Below are 23,779 nucleotides of genomic sequence, written 5' to 3' on the forward strand. Positions count from 1 at the left end.
CTATATATGTTAGTGATATGAAATCAGGCCACCGACCCAAATACTGAACTGAGGCATCTTTTTATGTTAGTGATATGAAGTGCATTCACTGTGGGAATGGTTACTATTAAAAACACATTTCTCTGGAAAGGCCTGTTTTCACTTTGCTCATTGAGGTAATAAAATCTTTTCTCTGCATATCACAGAAACAACAACATTGTTATTAGAGCAATCCCTGCTAAACCTAGATTTTTTATTAGGAAAAAAGTGAGCATACCTCTTTATGATGAGTGCAAGATGCCTCAAAAAGAAATTCTTATATTCTCATTGGAGGGGTTATGTTGGAAGCTACAGTGTTATCTTGTTTACTGAAACATGGTTCAGACATTTCCCTGTGATTCTGCCAAGATTTCAAGGGTATCATAATATGGTAAAATGTTAAAAACACTTAAGTGGTGCAGGTAGATTTTTATGTTTGTGAAGATCTGACCTCCTTTGCAAAAGTAAACATTCAATAAAATTATTACTGTTCGTCGCTCGTCTTGTGTATATTCAATAAGACGATGAGGCTGGGTGTTCGTTTAAGTGGATTATTATGTGCAAACACATCAGGATGGAGAACGGTAACATTAAACTTTAACTAACTGATTGACTACTACACACATGCATGCTTACACCTTGGTTACTCACTACAAAATGGCACTCTTGCTTGCACTTGCTCAGTACTTATATGCACGTGCCCGTGGACTGGAATAACTCTTAAAGAAAGGAACAGGCACACTCTGATCTACATCCTCCCTCTTTGACTAGTTGGTCATACAAATAAACAATGGAAATCATATGAGCATGCAGTTATACAAACATGTACAAATAAGAATCGTGTCCAGGTTGCTGTACATTTGAGAGTAGGTCTTGAGATATGACCTGACCTTGTAATGTAATAACTAGAACTGGGTTTAGCAACAGGGACAGTCACTGGGGAATGTTCTTCTTGAGGACTTTCAAGGATACTGTCAGGAATAGGAATAGATGATGAAATGCTCTCTGGAATAGGAACTGGAATAGGAACATTGACAAATCACTCTGAGAATTAGAGTTTTTGTTACAAGCAAAATGTTGCAACACTGGCTCGGACACCGGCAATAAATGTTTCCAATTCCGCCTGAATTCCATGCCTTGTGACTCCATAATATACAATCTCGGTTCTTCACACAAGAGTTTCACAAGTCCAATTTGGTCAAATCCTTTTGCTGTCTGCATCCTCACCATCTCTCCTTCTTTCAATGGATTAAGAGGTTTGCTGGTTTGATCATAGTAGGACTTTTGAGACAAACATTTTTTTAAGAGTTGAGCTTTTACTGCTTTGTTGTTTTTGGCACTTAGAACCCACAAATTCTTAGTGACTGGTAGTGTGGTTCTGATTTGTCTTGACATTAACCTCTGGGCAGGTGAACCAAGAAGTTTCTGAGATTTAGGAGATTTAGAAGATTTAGGAAAACACCAGTATTGTCACGTTTAGATTTTCCAGCAGCTGTTTTGCACTTTGAACTGCACATTCTGCCAAGCCATTTAACTGAGGGTATTCAGGACTACTCGTAATATGAATAAAGTCACAGGTTTCAGCAAATCTTTTGAACTGCTGACCATTAAATTGTACAACATTGTCAGAAATGAGTTTGTGCGGACTACCATGGACAGAAAAGTGTCTCTTCAACTTAGCGAAGATAGTACTGGATATCAGGTTAGGAAACAGGTCAATCTTGAACCAGTCTGAATAATAGTCTACTAATACCAAGTAATGTTGATCATTCCACTCAAAAATATCTGTAGATACTGTCGACCAAGGCAGGTCAGGAATTTGGCTTAGCGGAAGTGGTTCTTTTTGTAGATGCAGTTTAGTATTATTATAAACAGAACAAACTGAAAGTTCTCTCTCAATGTCTTTTGACATAGACGGCCAAAATACTAGTCCTCTCACCATTCTTTTGGCAGAATAAGTTCCTGGGTGGCCACAGTGCAAGATTTTAATATTCTCTTGTTGCAAGGATTTTGGAACAATCCCTTTTGGACCTTTCATGATGATACCATCTTCCATCAAAATCTGGTCTCTGTAAGGAAAATACTGCTACACATCTGGTGGTAAACAAGATTGTTTTGACGGTCATCCTCAACTGATAAAGACGTTGAGTTCTGGAGAAATCGATCTGAAGCCGTGTGAGTTCTAAGATCATCAAGATGTGTGGAAGAAAAATTTCTCACTTCCATGACTTCAAAATCAGGTTTCTCATTTTCATGCTCATCACTGTTTTTTCTGGGTGATCTGGACAAAGTATCATCAAGATAAAGAAGATTGATTTTGTGTAAACCAAGTCAAAATTGTACTTTTGCAGCTTTAACAACATGCATTGGAATCTCGCAGGAGCTGTGTGTCTAGGCTTTGTCAAAATAGTAATCAAAGGTTGGCGGTCAGTCTCAATTTGAATAGGTCAGCCATAAATATAATCATGAAACTTTGAACATGCAAACACAATTGCCAAGAGCTTTTTCTCTATCTGAATATACTGCATCTTGGTTTGAGTTAGAATTCTGGATGGATAGGCTACTGGTCTACTCTCTTGAAGAATGAATGCACCAAGACCAAACTTTGAAGCATCACAAGAAAGAGTTATAGGTTTGTGAAAATCATAGTATCTTAAAGTGGGTGGACTGGCAATTCTCTGTTTCAGGACATCAAATGCCCTTTGGTGGTGTTCCGACCAGGACTAAGATACATCTTTGCATGTCAGCTCTCTTAGTGGTGCTGAAAGGTCATTCAAATCTGGAATGAACTTGCCCAAATAGTTGACCATGCCAAGAAAATGTTGTAAGGATGTGACATTGTCTGGAGCTTGCATCTCAAGAACTGCAAAATTGCAGTTTGCTTGGAAGGATCTGGTCGTAAGCCTGAACTACTAAACAAATGACTCACATAAGTAACTTCTTGTAGCCTGAACTTGCATTTCTGAGATTTCAACTTAAGATTCATTTTATGAGCACATTCCAGAACTTTCTTGAGGTTTCTGTTATGTTCGACTTCACCATTGCCTCCTACAAGAATATGGTCTACTTTAATAGCCAATGGATACAGAAAAAATGTGCTCCATTGCACGTTGGAAGAATTCACTGACAGAATTTATCCCAAATGTCATTCCCAAAAATCTGTACCTGCTAAATGGTGTACTGAAAGTAGTTAGCAATGAAGATTTTCGGTCAAGTAAAATTTGCCAAAATGAAGTTTTTGCATCTAAGACAGAAAAAATAGTGGCATTTGGCATAAGAGCAGCAACTTCTTCGACTGTGTACATTGGATGATGAGGTTGTTTTAATGCTTTGTTCAAATCTCTTGAATCAATAAATATTCTAATATCATCTGAGCTTTTTTTATGAGGTACCACCATGGAGAATACCCATTCAGTTGGTTCTTCTACTAAGACAAATTACTCCTAGATGTACCATTCTGTCTAGCTTAGCTTTGACTCTGCCTTGCAAGGCTACCGGAACTTTCTTTGCTAGTCTAATAACTGGGCTTACTTCATGGTCTTGTTTCTCAAATCAGGTATATATGCTGCAAAAGTTTCACCAGGCTTTTGATCTCTTGTGCAAAAGATGTGCCTTTCCATTGTAATATTTGTTTGGGATTACACATTTTTCTAAATTTATGTTTTAAGCACTTGGGGTCTTTCCGGGTTTCAGCCGGAACCACAATATGGCGGTCTTCACCCTCCCCTGCATAGACAAATGAACGCTCCCTTTCAGTGGCTTCTGGACTAGCTAAATTAAGCAGAATAAATGCATTTGTATGTACATCTTCATCAGGAAAAGAAGCCTGTATGAAATTATTATACTCTTGCTCAAACACTCTCCAGTTTTCATAAACATTACTATCAAATACAAATGGAACAAGTCTGCGAAAATCCTTCTGCCATGCCAACAAATGCTCTTGTACCATAGACTCTTTGAAATGACCATATTTTGCAAAATAATTGTACTGTAATACTGCACAAACTTGCAAACACTTTCCACACATTGAATATCTCGAATAGCTTTAGTTAATATGAAAAAGAAACACATAGTGAAAAAATATGGTCATTTTCTCTTTTTTATGCATTTTATGTGATTTTAAGTTATTTCAAGCACTTTTGTAAGCATTTCAAGTATTTTTATCAATATATCATAGTTTTGAACATTTCGTTTAATTAGAAGTCGGTTTGAATGGTTTTAATGCTTCGTTTTATATTCGATGAGTAAAAAATAATTTAAACGAGTTTTAGTACCTGGATTTATCTGTCTGACTTGTTTGCGAGTCGCTTGAGCAGGGATGATCCACTCCTGTATATTCCTCCAACTGTAACTGCTTGCCTCTTGGTCTTGAAGAAGTTTTGCTTTCCATCCCATTCTGAAACCATGTCACTCGTCTTGTGTATTTTCAATAAGATGATGAAGCTGGGTATTTGTTTAAGTAGTATATTATAAACAAACACATCAGGATGGAGAACGGTAACATTAAATGAACTAACTGACTGACTACTACACACATGCATGCTTACATCTTGACTGCTCACTACAAAATGGCACTCTTGCTTGCACGTGCTCAGTACTTATATGCACATGCTCATGGACTGGAATAGCTCTTAAAGTAACAAACTCTTATCTACAGTGTTAACATTGGTACTGGTCAGCAATTTTGGAGGTTGTTGGTTTCTAAAAGACCCTGCAGTTAGCAAAGGATGACAATGAAAACTGTACAAATTAAATGCTTAATTATCTTTAAAAGTAGGACAGCTTTACAGAATGGAGGCTTAAACTAACAAAACACATACTGGTTGATATCTGTCTCACCAAGCTCTAAAGATAACATTTTATGGGAACAAGCTTTGATTGTTGGTTAAGATAAGACAGCAGATCAGCCCCCTATGCTAAATAAAACATCACATACTGTATTGGCTAGAAAAGACCTTAGGTTACTCAAAACTGAAATTTGTGCAGAACTTTGTACTTTAGACTATTTTTGTGCCACCAGTGAAATACTGTTTGCTAAAGAGAATGTTAACCTTAACAGGAAATTATATAAAGATTTTTTTCAGCTGATTACGTCAAAATTAATACTGACTTATTAGAATGGGTTGTAAACATAATCTGTAAACTGACTGTATTTCCAGACTGTGTGGAAAATGTTGCCAAACAATGGAAGAATTCCTACATGCTACGGAGGAAATGCCTCAGGAAAACTAAGCCCTGGATGGTGTGGAAAAACAATCAAAAAGTTGATGACAAAACATTACTGGAAATATTTTTTAAAAATTTTGTCCAATAAGGAACAGAAAAAAGTAAGATTTCTAGTTGTAGAACAAAATGCACTTAGCCAAAAGCTAGATATGAAACTAACAAATCTGTATGCACAAATAGATAAAAAATATTTCTTTCTGCATGTAAGAAGTCATGCTAAGCAAATACAGAAACCTCCCACCCTTTACAATGATCATTGTTCTATTTCAGAAGGAGGAACATTGTACAATTACTACATAAAAGTTTTGTCCCTCACAGGAAGAATATTGAGACTATGGTATCCCCTTCTGTTATCGTTGTTGTCTTTCAGCTTTTCCCGGTTAGGGGTCGCCACAGAGGAACTCCGGTCCGCTAATGATTGGCAGTAGATTTTCACGAACGCCGAGGTGCCAGCTCGATGTTCAACCTTTAACGAAGGCACGCCCATTTACACATGTCTTTCGAACGCCCACCCAACCGCGGGGAGGACATGCAGACTCCACACAGAAGGCACTCCCCGCACTCCAGCCGAGAATCAAATGGGAGAACCTCTTGCTGTGAGGCAACAACGTTACCGCTGCACCACCGCGGAATAAACATCAATTACACTGATAGAAGAAATCATATTACTTCAGGCAACAAACAGAATTAGACTAGATTCAGCAGCACAGCCTGATGGGTAAAACGGCTTCTTTATAGATAGGTTCAAAAGCTGTGCAAGCCTTACTTATTTCCGGAAGTCATTATTACATGACCTCTCAAATGTGTGGTGGGAAACAATAGCCATACCAGTTTGAAAAGAAAGTAAAACTGTTAGCCTTATTTGCAATACAAAGAGGAGCTTCAAAAAGGAATTATTTGCAATGCAGTTATCAGACTGGCATCTAGCCAATATGACTTTACTATTGTGTAACTTGCACACTAGAGTACCAATGGATGCTGTACACATCTAGGCCTCTGACTGTATCTCAATATCACTATTCTGGAAAGATTAGTGTACCTGATTACCAACCCATAACATATATACAACCAAATTAATATCTGACTGAAGCTCAGAACACCTGGGGTACAGGTAATGATATAATGGGGTGAGTGGTTCCAAAATATATGTATTACCTGCGATATATGTTTAGTATTAATCAATGTTCAGACTCTACAACAGTAATGAGTTCACTTCTAATGAGTGTTAGAAAAGGGAATTAGGACAGGCAATGAACCCAGTTAATTGCACTATATAACACTACTGGGGAAAAATAATGTTTAAATGTTGAAACAAGTAAACAGAGTGAATTTGTGAGAACTAACCGAGGATATGAAACTAGGAACATTTCACATTACTGCATATAGCATAAGAAATGAGGCTTTTAACAAAAAGGGAAACTGTTTTTACGTAGCAATATACTTTAGAAACTGCAAAAGCATACTGCGGTCCTTTTCGTACATTACTGAATACAGACTTTTCTTGAAGTATTTTAAGCTATTTTGAAGCTGTTGGGTAAAGTAAAAGTTCAACCACACCAAAGTTTGGCAAAACATTACTCGCCACCAACATAACAAAAAAAAAAACTCCTAAAGTAGCAGTCCTGGCAACCCCTCCAATTATGATAATGATCGGTCCAAAGTTGTAAAACTGTAGAAAAACTTTATTGCATAAAAATGTACAGTAGATTAAGCGCTTTTGTTCCTGTAATTGGACTTCAGCAGAATATAAATAACCATTGAGCATGTTAACCTTGTCAGATGAAATTCACAGGAACTTCATAGGTTTATAGGTTCATAGATTAGTACTAAGCTAACTGCCCTTGTGAGCCATTTTAAGCCTAGCCAATTATCCCTTGTGAGACTCAAACCCTGCACCTTGTGTTTGTAAGGCAAACAGCTTAACCATTAGGCCACCCTCCCAACCCCTAAGTTAACAACTAACTATAGGTTAGGTGAGTTACTGTTCTGGCACAAGCATGGACATGTTTATCTTATTACTCTCCTTGTTTGGCATCTTGCCAGTTGTTCATATTTCACATCTGTAGACTGTTGTATGTCGTCTCTCTAGGGGGTAATACTGAGTGGGTATTGGCTACCTTTTCTGTTTTATCTGGAAAGAATTATTTTGTAGTTATGTGATACTTAGGTGTATTATCCTTCTGTTGTATTTTAGGACACCTAGGAGTATGCCACCCAGGCATGTCAGTCCCCAGAGACCCCCTCCTCTTCACCAATGCTGAGAACAAGGTGATAGTGGATGCTTTTAGGCAACATGGTGCTTCTCTACTGGAAAGGGGACAGGGAGATATGGCACGTAGGATGCAAATTTGGCAACAGATAGTGGATGATCTGAATGCTGTGGGTGGCCACAGCAGGACACATGAGCAGGTGCACCACTGGGCCACTGACATGATCACATCTCCATGGAGGAGAGCAGCTGCAGTGGGCCATGACCAGATGGTTAACAGGGGAGGGCCTGCTAGGAAACCAACATTAACACCCAATGAAGAGTTCCTAGCCAATATCAGTGCTCCAGACAGCTCCCGGAAGAGTGCAGTATGTAATGTCCTGGATGTTGGAGCAACAGTTTCAAAGACAGAAAGCATGTCCAGGAGGAGCTTCCTTGTATTCTGGGGGTGGGGATTGAAGATAGCTGCAGTTATTAGCTTAGGTTGGAGTTGACAGCCACATTCTTGTTGAAAGTATAGTTAATGGATATATAAAGGGGTAAAGGTATTACCCCCTGTGTTACTGTTAATTGTGATGATGTTGCCCTTACCTCTTGCTTAACTTCTTCCAGGATCATTTGGATTGCAGAGGAGAATCTCATCTGCAGATGGTAAGCCAAACATTTTTTGTCAGTAACGCTGAGCAATTTAAAGAGATATTTTAGTGTTTGCTGTTGATGTCAGGACTGTTGTGTGTATTGCTGTACTGTCTGTAATAGTGGCACCACTGTTAGTTTGTTAGCATATATTGCACTATTGTAATGCAGGTATTATTTTTTTCCTGTGTTTGTTGCCTTTTATCACAGGTGATCATCATGACAGTGGGAGTGTGGGCCTTCTGCCACCTGATCTCAGTGTGTCAGCAGACTCTGATGATGATGGTGGCCAAACCGAGGCACAGTCAGTGGGTGCAAAGGTTGAATCTGACACTGAGGTTGGCATAGAGCCATCCCCTGCAATTCCATTGAACACAGCAAGTAGGGCTACTCCTACTATTCCAATGAGCCCTCAGATACTGAACAGGTGGAGTGTGAGGCCATTGATCAGGGAAGTGTGGCTACTGTGATTTCAGTGCCTGTTGACTCTGGCTGCAGCCAAAATGTGGGTGAGATGTCATGCAGGAGGGCTGATAGGGTGCTTGGAGGGACCCTGCTGTCCCTCCTCCACCTGGTGCAGGTGTTGCTTCTTGTGCCACTCAACATATGTTTAGGGCCATCATGGAGGCACAGACACATTCTCGTCGGTGCTCCAGACAAATGCTCAGGGTTATTGAAGTGGCATAGGCTGACATGCATGACTGCCTCCTCCTTGATGCCTATTCAATGGATTGGGTGCATGACACAGAAAGAGGAGTGTCTGTCATCTGCTGGGAGGGGAACAGCATCCTCGTGGGTGTAGGTCAGCCACATCATCTTCTGTCAATCAATGTGGCCATACCCAATCATGCTCCCATAGTGGCAGTACTTCCACTGCTCTGTCAGTGAGTCTGCTCTCCACACCCAGAGGTGGCAGGCTATGGCGTCATGGTCCTGGGTGTCCCAGTGAAGGGAGATCATCCTTTAGACATCAGTTACATTCAGGTAGCAGCAGTGCATCTGACAGTGGTCGTGGACATGCCAGCGCAACTCCTGGCAGACCAGTTCTCATGGCCAGAGGCAACAGTGATAAACTCCCACCTCTACCATGCACGGCTCACATCTGTCTGACATACCAAGACACAGTGCCAGCACAGAGCTCAGCTGTGTTCATGCAGGCACTCACACACCAATTTCACCTGGAGGACCCCTACAAACACACACTCAACAGTTACTCATTTTGTCTAACTGGCTATTTGTTGTTTTATACCAATGTCTTCTTGCTTCTCTTTCTTACTCGCACACACACTCACCGACCTTTTGTATCAGCCTAGGCCCCCCCCCCCCACACACACACACACAAAACACCCTGTGCAAGTGATGATAACTGTGCCATATCCCTGTTTTCTATCTTTTAGATTCAGGATACATAAGCTTTGTGTCTGATGCTCAGGGTGCATAGCTAACTTGGGACTTAGTATTTCTGCATTTGTGGTGTTGAACTATTAATTACACCTTTGAGTTATATTGGCCTGAGAAAGTTAAACATTTGATAGCTTCAAAATTTCTCAACTTTATAATGTTTCATCTTGTGAGGGTTGTGAAGTCAAAAACTGCAATGTGTATCATTACTTTCTGACTTCTCTCATTAATGATTTTCCAGTACAAACATATGGTGCTAAACTGAGGGCATGCAGTGAGCATCAGTACTATTATAGCAATAACCCATGCCTGGGTGTGGGTAATGCGGGATTTAACCACGGTTGGCGTGGTTTGGTCCCGAGGGCGAAGCCCGAGGGACCAAACAAAGACAACCGTGGTTAAATCCTGCATTACCCACACCCAGAAGTGGGTTATTGCTATTATACAATGACATTATTTAAGAAAAGAAATAATTACTTTTCTTAAATAATGGCATTGTATAATGCCTCTTTGCTGCCCTTCCGCAGCTGTCTGGTATTCCGCGGCAGTTCTGATGTACTGCGCATGCCTACGCAGTACATCAGAGCTGTGGGCAAAAGCAACGGAGAACGCAAGATCTCCGTTGCTTTTTACTGTCTCGCTATGTTAAATGGGTTTAACAGCTTTAAAATAAGCAACGGAGATCTCCGTTGCTTATTTTAAAGCTGTCTCGCTATGTTAAACTCATTTAACATAGCGAGACAGGTTTAAAAAATAAGAAAAGGAGATCGCAAGATCTCCGTTGCTTTTACTATTGTCGCTATGTTAAAGGAGTTTAACATAGCGAGACAGCTTTAAAAAAAGCAACGGAGATCTGCGTTGCTTTTTTTAAACCTGTGTCGCTATGTTAAACTCTTTTAACATAGTGAGACAGTGTTTTATACTAACGGAAAAAGTCCGGGCGACCGGACCTTTTTCCGTTAGTATATTGAGGGATTTACAACGGGCACGCTGGTTGGGCTGGCCAATCAGCGTGCACGTTTTAGAGGAAGAATTGTATAATAAGAGGTTTGACTGTGTGAATCTTTGATGCCTGAGGCCTGCTACTTAGTAATGGACACACATATGTCAAATAAGTCCCTGCTGTCACACATTAAGGTTATTTCTGTACAAATCTCCAACCTTTTACTTGCTTACCATACCAGCTAATTAAATACAAGGATATGCCACTCATTCATATTATTAAACAATATAGTCCAGGTTCTGGGCTTACCTTGTAAATACAGCAGTTGCCACAATTTTAGTTCAGAACTGACTCTGTCTGATGCAAGCAGTACACAGCCAATACATGGAGAGGTAACAGTTGTGCGAGCCGCCTTGCATCAATGTTACTATATGTATGTGAGTAGGAGGAAGGTTTTAGGCCCCCAGGTGATAAGTGAGTGTGCTGTGTGTTGTTTCTTAGCCAATGAAAGGCATAGTGAGGAGTTGGACGTCTATGTCTGCCCACACGCACAGCAGCTGGTGGTACCCCCTCTGACTCCTCATTTGCCTGTGGCTGTGGTGACCTTTGCATTGGTGGTGGGATGTGTGCCCCTTCCCCTTGCTGATCCTAGAAAAGCTGTTTCCTCAAGATTATGTTGTGTAGCATGGCGCATACTGTGAATATTTCTGTACATGTCCATGGATTGTATACAGGGCTCACCAATGTATTTAGGTACCAGAACCATGACTTCAGCAGCCCAAATACACACTCTATGATATTTCTGGTTTGAGCTGTGTCTCATTATTGTGTTCTTCCATGGGTGTGCGTGTGCATTTCCGATGGGTGACATTAGCCTCTCTTCCAATGCATAGCCTGCATTCCCCAATAATTGACACCGTGGGATATCCCCCCTAGTAAACATCTGGTAAAGTTGGAAGGTGTACCAATATGTGAGTAGTGGTTACTGCCAGGGTTGCCAGCACACACGTTCAAGATGATTCCCTGGGCATTACACACAATTTGGTAGTTGATAGAGTGGTAGCCCTTTCTGTTTTAGTAAAGACTACCCTGTTCCTTGGGTGGTGCCTTCATTTCTATATGTGTGCAATCTATGGCACCCAGTACATCAGGGTAGTGTGCTACACAGCATAACTCCTGCACATTTCTGTCTGTCTCCTCAGAACTATGGGGAAACATATGTGGTCACTGGCATGTTGAAGTATAGCATTAAGGAAATGTGGAGGATCCTGAATGCTGATGCCTGTGACATCCCCAGTATGCCCCTGTTTGTCTCTGAAAGGTACTTGTAGCTAAGATTCTAAGGGATACACATACAGTACCTTTGTCTCCACTGGGATGGGTTCCCCTTGGTTGGCTCTGGCTCTGAGCTGAGGATGGTAGAGGTTGCAGAGTTCCTGTAGTGTGTCCCTTTCCACCTTGTAGCACTCCACAATTTCCACATCATGTAGGTTGTGAAAAGTTAAACAGGGCCTGAAAACTCTCCCCCATCTTGGCCTATGCCTATTAACAGTAGTGCAGCAGCATTGGCTTTGGCCTGCAACACACACAAATTAATTAAAGCAGCAGCAGCCCCTAACATTCTGACTGTGTAAACTACTTTCCATGGCTGTGTTCCAAAAGTTTTGGAATTTGCAGGGAAAACCAGCACTGAGTCTACACAGTTGCTTTACAGCTTATTGAATATCTGCACCATATTACATTGGTTAATTAGCATGGAATTCAGCTGCTTATGCTGTTATTAGCATACCATGTTGTTTACTTTGTTTGCATGGGGGGGTGCGCCTCTACACAACCCTTACTGAATATAAAAGTCTGTGCTACCGTGGTAAAAAATGACTGTGTAGGGTTTATTGAATCCCCTCAACTGTTTGCTAATCTTGGATGTCCTGCAGTAGAAATATTAATCACTGTTTGTTACTTATTATTTGTATTTTTATATCTACATGTATATTTTTCATAACTGAGAAAGCTATATGTTATTGAGGGGCAGGGTGTGAAATATACATGATGGGACACAGAAAATATATATTGCAGCTGTCCAAGTTTAGTACGCTTCTGACCCAATGACAACAATGTGTGCACCACCATAGCCATGTACAGAGTAATAGGTAATCAAGAAACATCGGTAGGACCAAGGAATCAACCAGTTACCTCCCAGTACACTTTTACCTCCCAGTACAGTTTGCTGGAACTTGGAACTGTCCGTCTTACTACTTTAGGTAATAATATCTTTGCACTTAAATTCCTTAAAACCCCCTAGCATTTCACAGAATAAAAAGTGGTTGAGAAATAAAAACAAATAAAATCCATGCATAGTTATTTATTCTGTTCATTCAGGCTGATTTTGCAAATATCAAAAATATTTTTCACTAGAATTCAGCACCATTTTCCAAGTGCAAGTGAAGAAGAAAACAGTTTGCACATCTTGATTAAAACTGCCGCTTTGTTTAAAGAAGCAGCTTTTCTTATAACTGGAAATAGAAGTGCGAGTCCATGACCATGTCTCTCAACCTCTTAGCGCAATAAATCTGGACAAAGTCATAAGTAATGGGGGGCAAAGGCCAAAAATAGGGATCATTTTTTAAATGTTGCTCTTACAAATATAGAAAGTTGACAGAATCACAGGTTTTGCATTATTGCAATCTTTTTGAAGGGTACGAAATCTGAAACTGAAATGTCTGTCATTATTTTCTGACTTCAATCATCAATGCTTTCCAAATAATATACCAGAAAACCAAAATTTTATGAGGAGCAGACAACAAATATGGGACAAAAAAATCTGGACAGGAGAGAGGTATGGCCCCTGTATACTCCAGTCCAAAAAATGTAAAACTAGCGAGTTATTCTTAGCCTCCATGCCATGGAACCTGAAATCCGTGCCTTGTTAAGCCCCTGTAAAGTGAAACATCTTGTTTAGGGACTTTCCCTGACTTGCTATATGCTTCAGTTTCCAGCTAAGCAAGATAATTGAGTCTCCAATTTGTAAATACAAAACAATTGTGTGTTACCCTCTAAAGCCTAACCTAAAATGAAGGCTTTGGTTTAGGGTGTTGGTTTATGTGGGACAGTGTGCTTTTAGTGGTATCGGTGTCCTTTTTTTAATGTAGTATACAAAGTTACAACTTCTTATATTACAGTAAATGGAAAACATAGTCCATGTTTCAGTTTACTTCTTATGATATTTAGCAGTTTCAAGGTTTGGTAAGTGTAGATGTGGGTTTAGTGGACTGTATTAGGGGGTTAGGGTGTTTTGAGGGGTGCCAACCTCCTAATAAAGTCCCAACAAAAACAAAAAAAGCAGAAAGACTGTCCAGTGTGAAATAAAATCAGACGTTTATTCTCCAAAATGTTAAGCGCTTTCACTCGCTATAGTGCGAGCTTCATCAGAACTCCATTAAGATGTTAAAATGACATTTAAATAAACTCATTGGCGCCAAAATGCACTATGTTAAAGAAACATACACATAAAAAGGAAAACCAATGTTAGTTCCTTATAACAATACAATAGTGACATAAATAGTGCGTACTGTCTTAAAAGTACTGAATACAGTTCTATAAATTGCTACACCAACAAACATTTGTCTAAAAATATATATCACATCATAGATCAAAATAAAAATAAAAGTAAATACAGTCAAGTGAATAATAAACTTGTATTCAAGAATGGCTTGATAGTAATGTAGTCATTAAGCCCTGGTATAGTGGAAGTGTCTGTGAAAGGCTGCCATCAAATCTCTTTATATGACAGTATTCCTTTAAAATCACCCCCCTTGGGTCAATTTGAACACTGTCTAAAATAGCAAATTTAAAGCAGTGTCTATCCCCACAGTTCTTGACATGCCTGTATAAGGTGTTTTTTTTCATCCTTGGTCTTAATGCTATATAAAAGTGCATATATACGTTTATTAAATTTTCTCTCTGTTTTTCCTATGTAAAATCCAGGGCAGGCCATACATTTAGCTAAATATATAACCATTTTTGTATTACAATTGCCATGTAAAAACCTAATATCAGTCCCACTGACATTTTCTAAAATAATATTCTCTTTCTCTAAAATAGCATACCATTGCTTACAACTTCCGCACTTTGTGGTGTCTATGAATGAAAACCTTAGTAATAACAGTTCTCTCTAAGTAACTCTTAATATTACGCCCCATTTTGTTCACAAATAGTGGCTGGGTCCCTATAATATCTTTGCTATATCCTGATCCGCCTGTATAATGGTCCAATTGTTAACCATAATTTTCTTAATTTTTCCATTGTGTGGACCAAATTCTAAAACACATGCTCTCCCAAAATCAATACCAACTTTTGTAATGTTAGTCTGGTTTAGTCTACTACTCCCTCTGTTGTAATAATTCAAACCTAATAACGGGGTGTATTTCTTACCCCATTCCTTGATAATTGTGTTACTTATTTGAACCATCATATTAATGTCATAGCCTCTATCTCTGAAAAAGGATGTAATGAAAGACACTTCTTCTAACATCTCCGAATGTGTGGATGTCATTCTAATAGCACTTATAATTTGCCCTTTGTATATATTAGTAAATAACTTCTTGGGATGGTTACTTTTGAATTCTAAGTAGCTGTTAGAAAAAGTGTTTTTCCTATAAAGTCTAGATTTGAAGCTACCATCACCCTTAGAGATTTAAGTGTCTAGATAAGAAAGACCTTCCTTACTGTAAGATGACATGAATTTCAAAAACTCACTGCTCGAGTTTAGTTATTCCAAAAATAATTTCAATGTGTCTATACCACCTTCCCATAGAATATAAATATCATCAAGGTATCTGGAGTAGTACTTGATGTATTTAGTATACTCACTAGAGAGGACTGTAGATTCTTCCCAGTCAAGCATAACTAAATTGGCATATATGGGAGCACAAGCTGCTCCTATAGCTACGCCTTTTGTTTGTCTAAAGTATTCCCCCTCATAGTGAATATAGTTGTGTTCCAAGACTAATGACGTCAATTCCAAAATCAAGCAAGCTTTGTCCCAGTCTATTCCGGCATACTTTCTAATGCTGTTGGCAAAAGCTTCCAACCCAGCGGCTTTTGGAATGCAAGAAAATAAATCAACGACATCAACTGTGACAAAAAATCTGCATTCCAAAGATGTACTGGATAGATTTTCAAAAAATCCCACGAGTCTATGACTAAATAGGGTATTTTGCCATAGATATGTTTGAGAAGCTTGTCCACAGCTGTCCCCATTGGGAAAGTTTTAGATCGACTACCTGATACGATGGGTCTAAAAGGGGGGTTGACAATATGTTTATGTACTTTAAGAGTACCTACTATGGATGCCAAGACAGGATGTTCTACCTTTAAAAAATTGTAGGTGTCCATAGTAATTCTTTGGTCAATCAAAAATTCTTCTATATGCATGTTAATATGCATATAGGCTATATGGATTTCGTTTAAAGAAACTATCTCATAGTTGCCTGACATATATAATAAATCATGCATTTTAGAAGCGTATTCTGTACTATCATATATAACTATACATCCCCCTTTGTCAGGCTGCATTACTCTGATGTTTCTGTCATTCCTGAGGTCTTGTAAAATCTTGTACTCCTCCTTAGATATTTTAAAATTGGTTTTAATACCATTTAAGTGATTTTGTAGTTGGTATATTTGTCTGGAAACAGACTTGCCATACTCAGAGATAATGGGATACATTAGGGGCACGTAGGTACTTTTCTTTCTCAACACTTCACATTCTCTCTTGTATTGTAGTTTGTCATCTGTCCTGTTGTTAAACATAATGGCTAGATTTAGTTTCCTGATATATTTCTTAATCTCACCAAGGCAGTCAACTAGTCTAAATTTAGTGGTTGGGCTGTATTTCATCCCTTTGGAAAAAAGCTGGAAATGAGAAATGCAGTGTGTAAACTTGTACTGTAGTTTTTAGTAAATAGCATAAGCATGGGAGACTTTTGGGAATGTTAGCAGTTCTGAATGTGTGAATGCACACACACACACACACACACACACACACACACACACACACACACACACAGACACACACACATGTGTGCGTGCGTGATTCATTCAGTTTTCTTTTGAACAGTTGCAATAATTGATGAAGTGTCAGAGACCAGGTAACCTTTAAGGTTATAGGGTCATAGGTCCATAGCTACTTACTAGGCTATTGATTTGTTAGGATCTCGAGTAGCCTAGCCCTATATTCTCAAGGAAGTTTTTAGCCCTTATATTTTGCACATGAATAACTCAGACATAGGCTGAACAAGGATATGTTGGGACAGTTACAGGTTTCCTCTATTCACGAGCAACAGAAGAGCTAACGTGGTGGTGAATTTAAGGTTACATATTTTTTCATCCAAATTATGTTTGGAAAGAGTAATAGAAGTATTTTGCTTTATGTGGAGAGGAAGACAGATCCACAGAAGTGGTATCCTCTGTGATACAAACCTCCAACATGTTTTATTTACTTTTCTAAAGACTGAGATCCCTTGAGTAAGTGTTTATGTACCTCTGAACTTGCAAATGTTTAACAGGTCTGACAAAAATAGGATTTGTTGAAACGCTATATGTGTGGCAGAGGTTGCCTCTCAGTGGTTTACATGCTAATGAGAAGAGGGACAAGGCTTTGAGGTGGTCTGCGTAGTTGTTAAGATTTAGACTCTTGATTTTTTAGTGAGAAAGCTTTGTGCTTGTTCCCCTTCTGATAAGTGTTTAGACAGGTACACATTGAAAGAAGCCCTATACTCAGTTATTGGTCTAACGAATGCCAACTGCCTACAGTGGAATAATTACATCCATGGATCTGGATGCAAAACCTTTAGATACAAGCTGTGCAATGAAAAATGATATCCTTACAACAGTGGCTATATGGTGATCCAAGAACAGTTCATTGCTGACATAGGTTCTCAGATCCCTAACTACAGGGTCAGTTTTCAGGGATGGGCTGTCAATGTAATAGTTACAAGGGGGTCTATTTCAGTTTCTGAAATGCTTAATTGAGTAAATCGCTATTCATCAAACTCTATTCAGTGAAACCTCAATTAAGCAAATGAGTGTTTAATTGAAAACTTTCCCAGGAAAAAGATGTGTTTGACCGTTATCAGGAATTTGCCCTTTTCCCCACTGTAGTGCAATCTCAGTGTTGGTATAATTAGTTAGGGGGGTGTGGGGGCATAGTCCCCCACTTTGTAGAGTTTTACATTTTGCTGTCATTGTTACGGTCAGGAGCTGGCCCAGTGGTTATTTTCCTGGGAAAGTTTTTGCTGTAATTGTCGTTAGGTTAATTGAGCTTTTGCTTAATTGGGTTCAATGAATAGCGATTTGCTCAATTAAGTGTTCAACAAAGTGATATAGACCCATTACAAGGGGAGTCGTGCTTATTGAAAAATACAGTTATACACTTCTTTGCATTTAGTTTTATTCTGTGGTTTTGACACCAGCTATTTGTATTTATCTGAGATAGGTCCTCTTGGAGGATCTTGGTATCTTCTATGGAGTTTATGATGGCAATACATTTGCAGTCATCTACAAACTTGGTTAACCACAAACCCTTAACTTTAGTTTTGACCTCCAAAAAGTAAATGCCAAAGAGGAGTGGCCTAAGGACTGAACCTTGGTGTACACCTCTAGTCACAGGTCTTTTTGAGGTTGTGCAGCCACCCACCCTAACTTCTTTGGTTCCATTTGTGAGCCAACTTGCTATACAATGACTTACAGAGATTGATGTTTAGCTAGGAGAATTTATGTTACCTGAATGCTTGTTGTTGTTGAATGCCATCATGAAATGTAAACATGTGGTGTGCATTGTTTTGACCTCATCCATTGTTTCTACAATTTTTTCAAAGATGTCAATCAGGTTAAATAGGAAGGACCTCTCTTAATGAAGCTGAACTGGGGTAGGCCGATAGTCCAGAGGCTATTGATATCATTTATTAATTCCATAATGCTTTCCACAGCCTTACAGGTGACACTAGGTATATATATACATATATATATATATATATATATATATATATATATATATATATATATATATATATATATATATATATATATACATATATATACATATATATACATATATATATATATATATATATATATATATATATATATATATATCTATAATTACCAAGGCCCACTCAATCCCTTCCTTTGTGTAAGGGAATGCCTGTTGCTGTCCTCCATTCATCTGGCATGAAGCCTGTTTTCAGGCTTATACTGAACAGCTTTGGTAAGGATCAGCCAATCCATGTTTCAGCCTGCTATGTTAATTGGCCCCATAGATGAAGTGTTCTTGGCCTTAGACAGTGCCTTGAGAACTTGTTCTTGGGAGTTTTGAGAGGAGTGTATATTTGGGTATGTGATCTGAGAATCTTGGAGGGAATAGGGGGTAATGTTTGAGCTAAAGGTGCCTGCTAGTATAATGGCTATGTCCTCTTGTTCCAAGACTGCCCATTTCAAAACTGTTTGAACATAGTAGCAAAAGGTGGCCATTGTTTGTATCCTGTTGCCCGCTTCTCATTGGTGTAATGTCATTTGTATGCTGTTGCTTACTTCTCGGTGTAATGTCTTGCACATTGAGTTGTACTGTGTTTTGCTTGCTCAGATTACGTCGGCTCCTGTAAAAAAAAAAACTGCAATCACAAAAAATGAGCCAGGCTGTTCCATCACATCTCTTTAATATCAAGTGCATCTGGTAGTTTGGCAAGCCGCCTTCTCAGGTGGTCCTGAGAATGAGACTGGCCGAGGTACCAGATGCACTTGGTATTAAAGAAAGGTGACTGAACAGCCTGACTCCCTTTGTGCGATTGCAATTGTGTTTTTTTTTTTTTTTTTTTTTTTTTTTTTTGGTGGATTGTTATTTGAAGGTGTTTGTGATGTCATGTAAAAAATAAAAGAGCAAAATAGTTTCCTATTGCCTATCAATGTTGGCTCAATATCCAAAGTGCAACATCCTTGGAGTGAGAATAATAAAGTTAAGGGCTGTGAGAGTGAAACTCTCCAAACAGGAGTGCAAGGGGCTTGCCCCCCAAATGCTTTTTTACCATTTTGCACTCAGATCAACTTAAGCTTGAACATGTGCTACGAACAGTTGTGTACGTAAATTGTCAGTTACAAGGTATTGTTTCCAGTAACTGCAAGGTGAGTTGGGATGTTTCAAAGAGTCGTAATGAATTCAGCATTTAAGGAGATGGGTGTGCCAAAATGGTTTACCTTTAGCTCTACAGTTTGAAATTGCTCATGCTGTACTTTCTCAAGCAAGGCTGCAGAATGATAAGTTTCGCTCTGCATGTTTGCTCACTATATACTTCAGAATCTTCTGTACAATTAGAAAAAAATGACATTTTATTACTTTTTGGAATTGGTCTTCTCCAAGATGCTGTGAAATCAGATTAAAAATAACGTAAGAATGATTGTGGGTAAAGTTTCACATGTGGGGTACGCAGGGGTCTGTGCTGCTTCAAAAGTACTTGCTTGAACTTGCAAATTGTATGTTTGCACAAAACTATTTTCCCTCTTGATTACAAATGTTTAGATAATTTTTGTACTCAAAGACATAGTTGTGTAATAATGGCCAGTCAGGTGTAATCTGAGAGAATAGGGTTAATGGTATCATAAAGGAAGATGTCGAATAACATCTCTGCCAAGCAGTCAGACCCAGCCAAACCCAGAAAACTGATTTGACCAATTAAAACATGACAATGATGTAATGTTATTTCCAACTTACTGCAAAACAAGTATGCCAGACAAATGTGCTAACAGATTCCAGATGGCTCCTTTCAAACTTTTCCTTAAAAAATTTACTGATAAAATAAGTATGGCAGACATGGGTACCAACACACTCCAGACTTCTATCTTCAAACTCTTACTTAAGAAATCTGAAAAAGAAACAATATGCACCTGTTCTGAATTTGCTGTAAGGGCCATTTTCACTGGTCTGTATGCTATTCGAACAACAGGGAAAACCTCTTTCTCTCCACCTAGAAAACATGCATCGAATGGGTCTTCATTAATTAAATACCAATAAAAAAGCAGCATATTCTGTATTCATTAATATTTCCTTTATAGTCAGCATACTAATTTTTAATTTTATATAGTGAAAGCTCATTAATATTCAAGAGCACAAAACCCAAGTATTTATTTATGCATGTGTGCATGTATGTAAGTAAGTAAGTATGCAATTATTTCTTTATTTATTTGCATTTGTTTACCAGGAGGTCCACTGGGCCAAAAGTGAGCCCATTTTCAGTGGAGGCCCAGGGAGAACAGGCATTATACAAATAAGTAAGCAGTAATACAATAAACTAGACAGTGTACAGTAAATTAAGTGCACCAGTTATAAAATACAAGGTTGCATTACAAATAACATTTTAAGTATGCAAGACATAACATGCATATCAGTCAGTGACATAGACTCCTTAGTATAAATGTGAATATTGCAGTTGCTGCTGGGTATAGAGGAGATGAAGGTTACAACATCTGATGAGACAGAGAGTAAGAGTACATGCTCATTGCAAATTAAGCACTGCCTAGTGGAAGAAGCCCAGCTCAAAACACCAAATGATAGCAGAATGCTGCCTTCTATTCCAAACAGGGACCTCAGATGCCATGCTTGTAATCAGTGTGAATCCTATCACTAAAATAATTGTTCCTTACCATAAAAAGACAATAAAATAAAGAGGCAGTTTAATCTATCAGTAAATTAGTTACTACCAAGGTGGAGAAATAAAATTATATTATGGCAGCCATTTTTATCATGATACAAAGCTGAAAAATACAATGACAATTAGGTGAATGACCTAAAAACAAAAGTGTAGTCTCATACACATAACAGTTCTCCATAAAACTGTAAATCTGCATCAAGTTAAAAGGAAATCATTGCTATCAGTCGTTGTCAGTATTGCCATCCTTGAGTAAACAGCAACATACATGAACGCTGTACCACTACCAGTTTCCTCTTATCTAAGTCAGCAGCATACAGGGATAAAGCCCAGATTACATCCTAGGTGACCAGGACTCAATTAACAGCTTGGGTGCTTGATGATCTAGCAAGGAGGATGAGGTGACCATCCCAGGGGTAGGGTGCATGTTGAGGACAGAGCTCTTAAGTCTAGGTGGAGGCCTGGATTCAGGAACATCACTGGACTGGGACATGGTGGGTGGACTGAAGAGGCATGGCTGTCCTATGGACTTGGGTGGACATATCCACACAGGTGACTCTACATGGCTCACTCAGTAGGATAAGTTGAGGATAGAAACTTCCTGTCACCAGCTGGTATGACACTGCTGGCTGCTAATGCCACTCCATACTCCTCTCCCAGAATACAACAACTTCAGCTGGGGAATATGACAGTGGTGTGAGCTCACATTCCCAGTACCTTTCTGTCTCAGCATCAAAGGAAAGCATAAAAGTCAGGGGAAAGCAGCCATGCAGCCAATGGTCAACTGGAGCAAGGGAAGAAAAAAGAACTGTATTGATGTCTACCCTGTAAAAAGTGTCAATAACTGTAGTAAACCTAATCACATACATGGGCACCTGAAGCAAACACAGGGTGGGGCAAAGGGGACAGCTTCCAAAGGTATAAGGCCTAAGGGGGCACGACTGGCAGGTGCTGATCAGGCGACTACAGTACAGGTATTCAGAAATTAATGTCAATCCAGCATTTGTGGTCAGGGCTGAAGTGCTTCGGTGTTTCATGTGTGGTCAGTATCCAGTTGTAGCCACTGCTTGCATTTGCTACAGTTTGCTACAGTTTGCAAATGACAACAAGGGTTCTCTTTAGTCCTCAGTTCAGAGAGGACTTTTTTTTTTTTTTTTGGTCCTCAACTTCAAGTTGAAGATGGCATCAGATCGGGTAACTGCCCCGGAAATCAGAACACCTTTCTAAGGTTCCGATGGACACATGCATGTAGACTATAGCAACAATCTACCCCCCAGCACTCTAGTTACTAAGAAGAGATGGAATGTAAGTGCTGTAAAAGAAGGACATTATTCAAACAGGTAAAGTCTTTTTCATAATAATTTTATTGTACGACGGTAATATTTAATGTGTTTGTGCATGGATTAGCCAGGGCTGGCTTTGGTCATTTGGGATTCATCATCCCCAAACCACATCAGATATTCTCATCCTGTAGCTTGTGTAACCACAATAGGGGGGTATGGTCTGTGACAGATGTAAAGTCCCCGCCCCGGAGATAATACTTTAGTGATGAATGTAGCCACTTTATCGCCGGGCATTCCCTCTCAATGGTGGTGTTTGGCATAATGGTTAAGGTGTTTTCCTTAAAGACACAAGGTGCAGGGCTTGATTCTCACATGGGGTAACTGGCCAAGGTCAGTTAACTTAGTACTCACCTATGAAATACCCATGTATCAGCACTACCTACCTTCTGTCTTAAAAAGAGCCTATAGGTTGTTTATCTCCTCAAAATCCAGTGAAAGCATTGCCCCTTTGGCACTGTCTGATGTAGCAATATAAACTATGAAAGGTTTACTGAAATCTATGGTGTTAAAACAGGTTCAGCACATAAGGCTTCCTTCAGTTTAAAAGCATTATCTGCTTCTAGTGTCTTTTGCTCTTTAATGAGCATTCTTCCTTTTGTCAAATCTGTAAGAAGGCACACTGCAGATGAAAATGAGGTACATGCTTTTAAGATGTCTGTGAGCTGCAAAGTTAGAAGACTTCCATGAACAGTCTGTCCCTCTTCCTTTTCTTTCTGATTCCAAAGACATTCAGGACAGCTGACAGGATTTCCTTTACTTCTGTTAAATTTCAAGTTATGAAGGCCACTCTTTTCTAGAGTTCCTCATATGTTCCAACTTGACAAGGGAGTCTTATCTGTTTCCATAAGATAAATACTGTAAAGTCCTGAATTCTCCACCAGTTCTAGGTCATTCTCAAACTAAACAGAAGTGTGAAAGTGAGTTACCACTTTCCCAGTGAACAAATGACCCTTGTACCACCTTATACGTGTGCTAACCATAGCACTAACCCTGCTCCCCCAACTACAACCCTAAATACTAACTTAAAAAAAATGTCCCTAACAGTGCATAAGATACTCACACATCACATAATCACATGCACACAACACTAAATCTGTCCCCTTCTCTAGCCCTTACCTAATTCTAACTAGTAAATGCTTGCATACACACTCCTACCCTTAATGCTGAAATATGACTTTACTTTTGACCTTCCCATTCAGACTGTTCGCCTCCTCAACCATCTCTCCCAGATAGTTGAATCTAAGAGGAAGTGCTAACGTCTAAGCATCTTTCAGTCTGGCAGTTGGTGCAGAGGGTTAAGGCTGCA

The 23,779-nt window shown here is 39.2% G+C and overlaps 1 protein-coding gene across 1 annotated transcript in view; it reads right to left on the minus strand.

Annotated features, from left to right (window-relative positions):
* Positions 1-23,779, minus strand: part of GDPD4 (glycerophosphodiester phosphodiesterase domain containing 4) — a 1,130,252-nt gene that overhangs the window by 10,029 nt on the left and 1,096,444 nt on the right. The window contains exon 15 of the mRNA XM_044073350.1: positions 20,370-20,449. Coding sequence (XP_043929285.1) covers positions 20,370-20,449 — 80 coding nt within the window. The remainder of the gene's footprint in view (positions 1-20,369; positions 20,450-23,779) is intronic.

This window comes from Protopterus annectens, chromosome 5.part1 (assembly GCF_019279795.1).
Source record: "Protopterus annectens isolate FY-2018-M chromosome 5.part1, PAN1.0, whole genome shotgun sequence".
Lineage (NCBI taxonomy): Eukaryota > Metazoa > Chordata > Ceratodontiformes > Protopteridae > Protopterus > Protopterus annectens.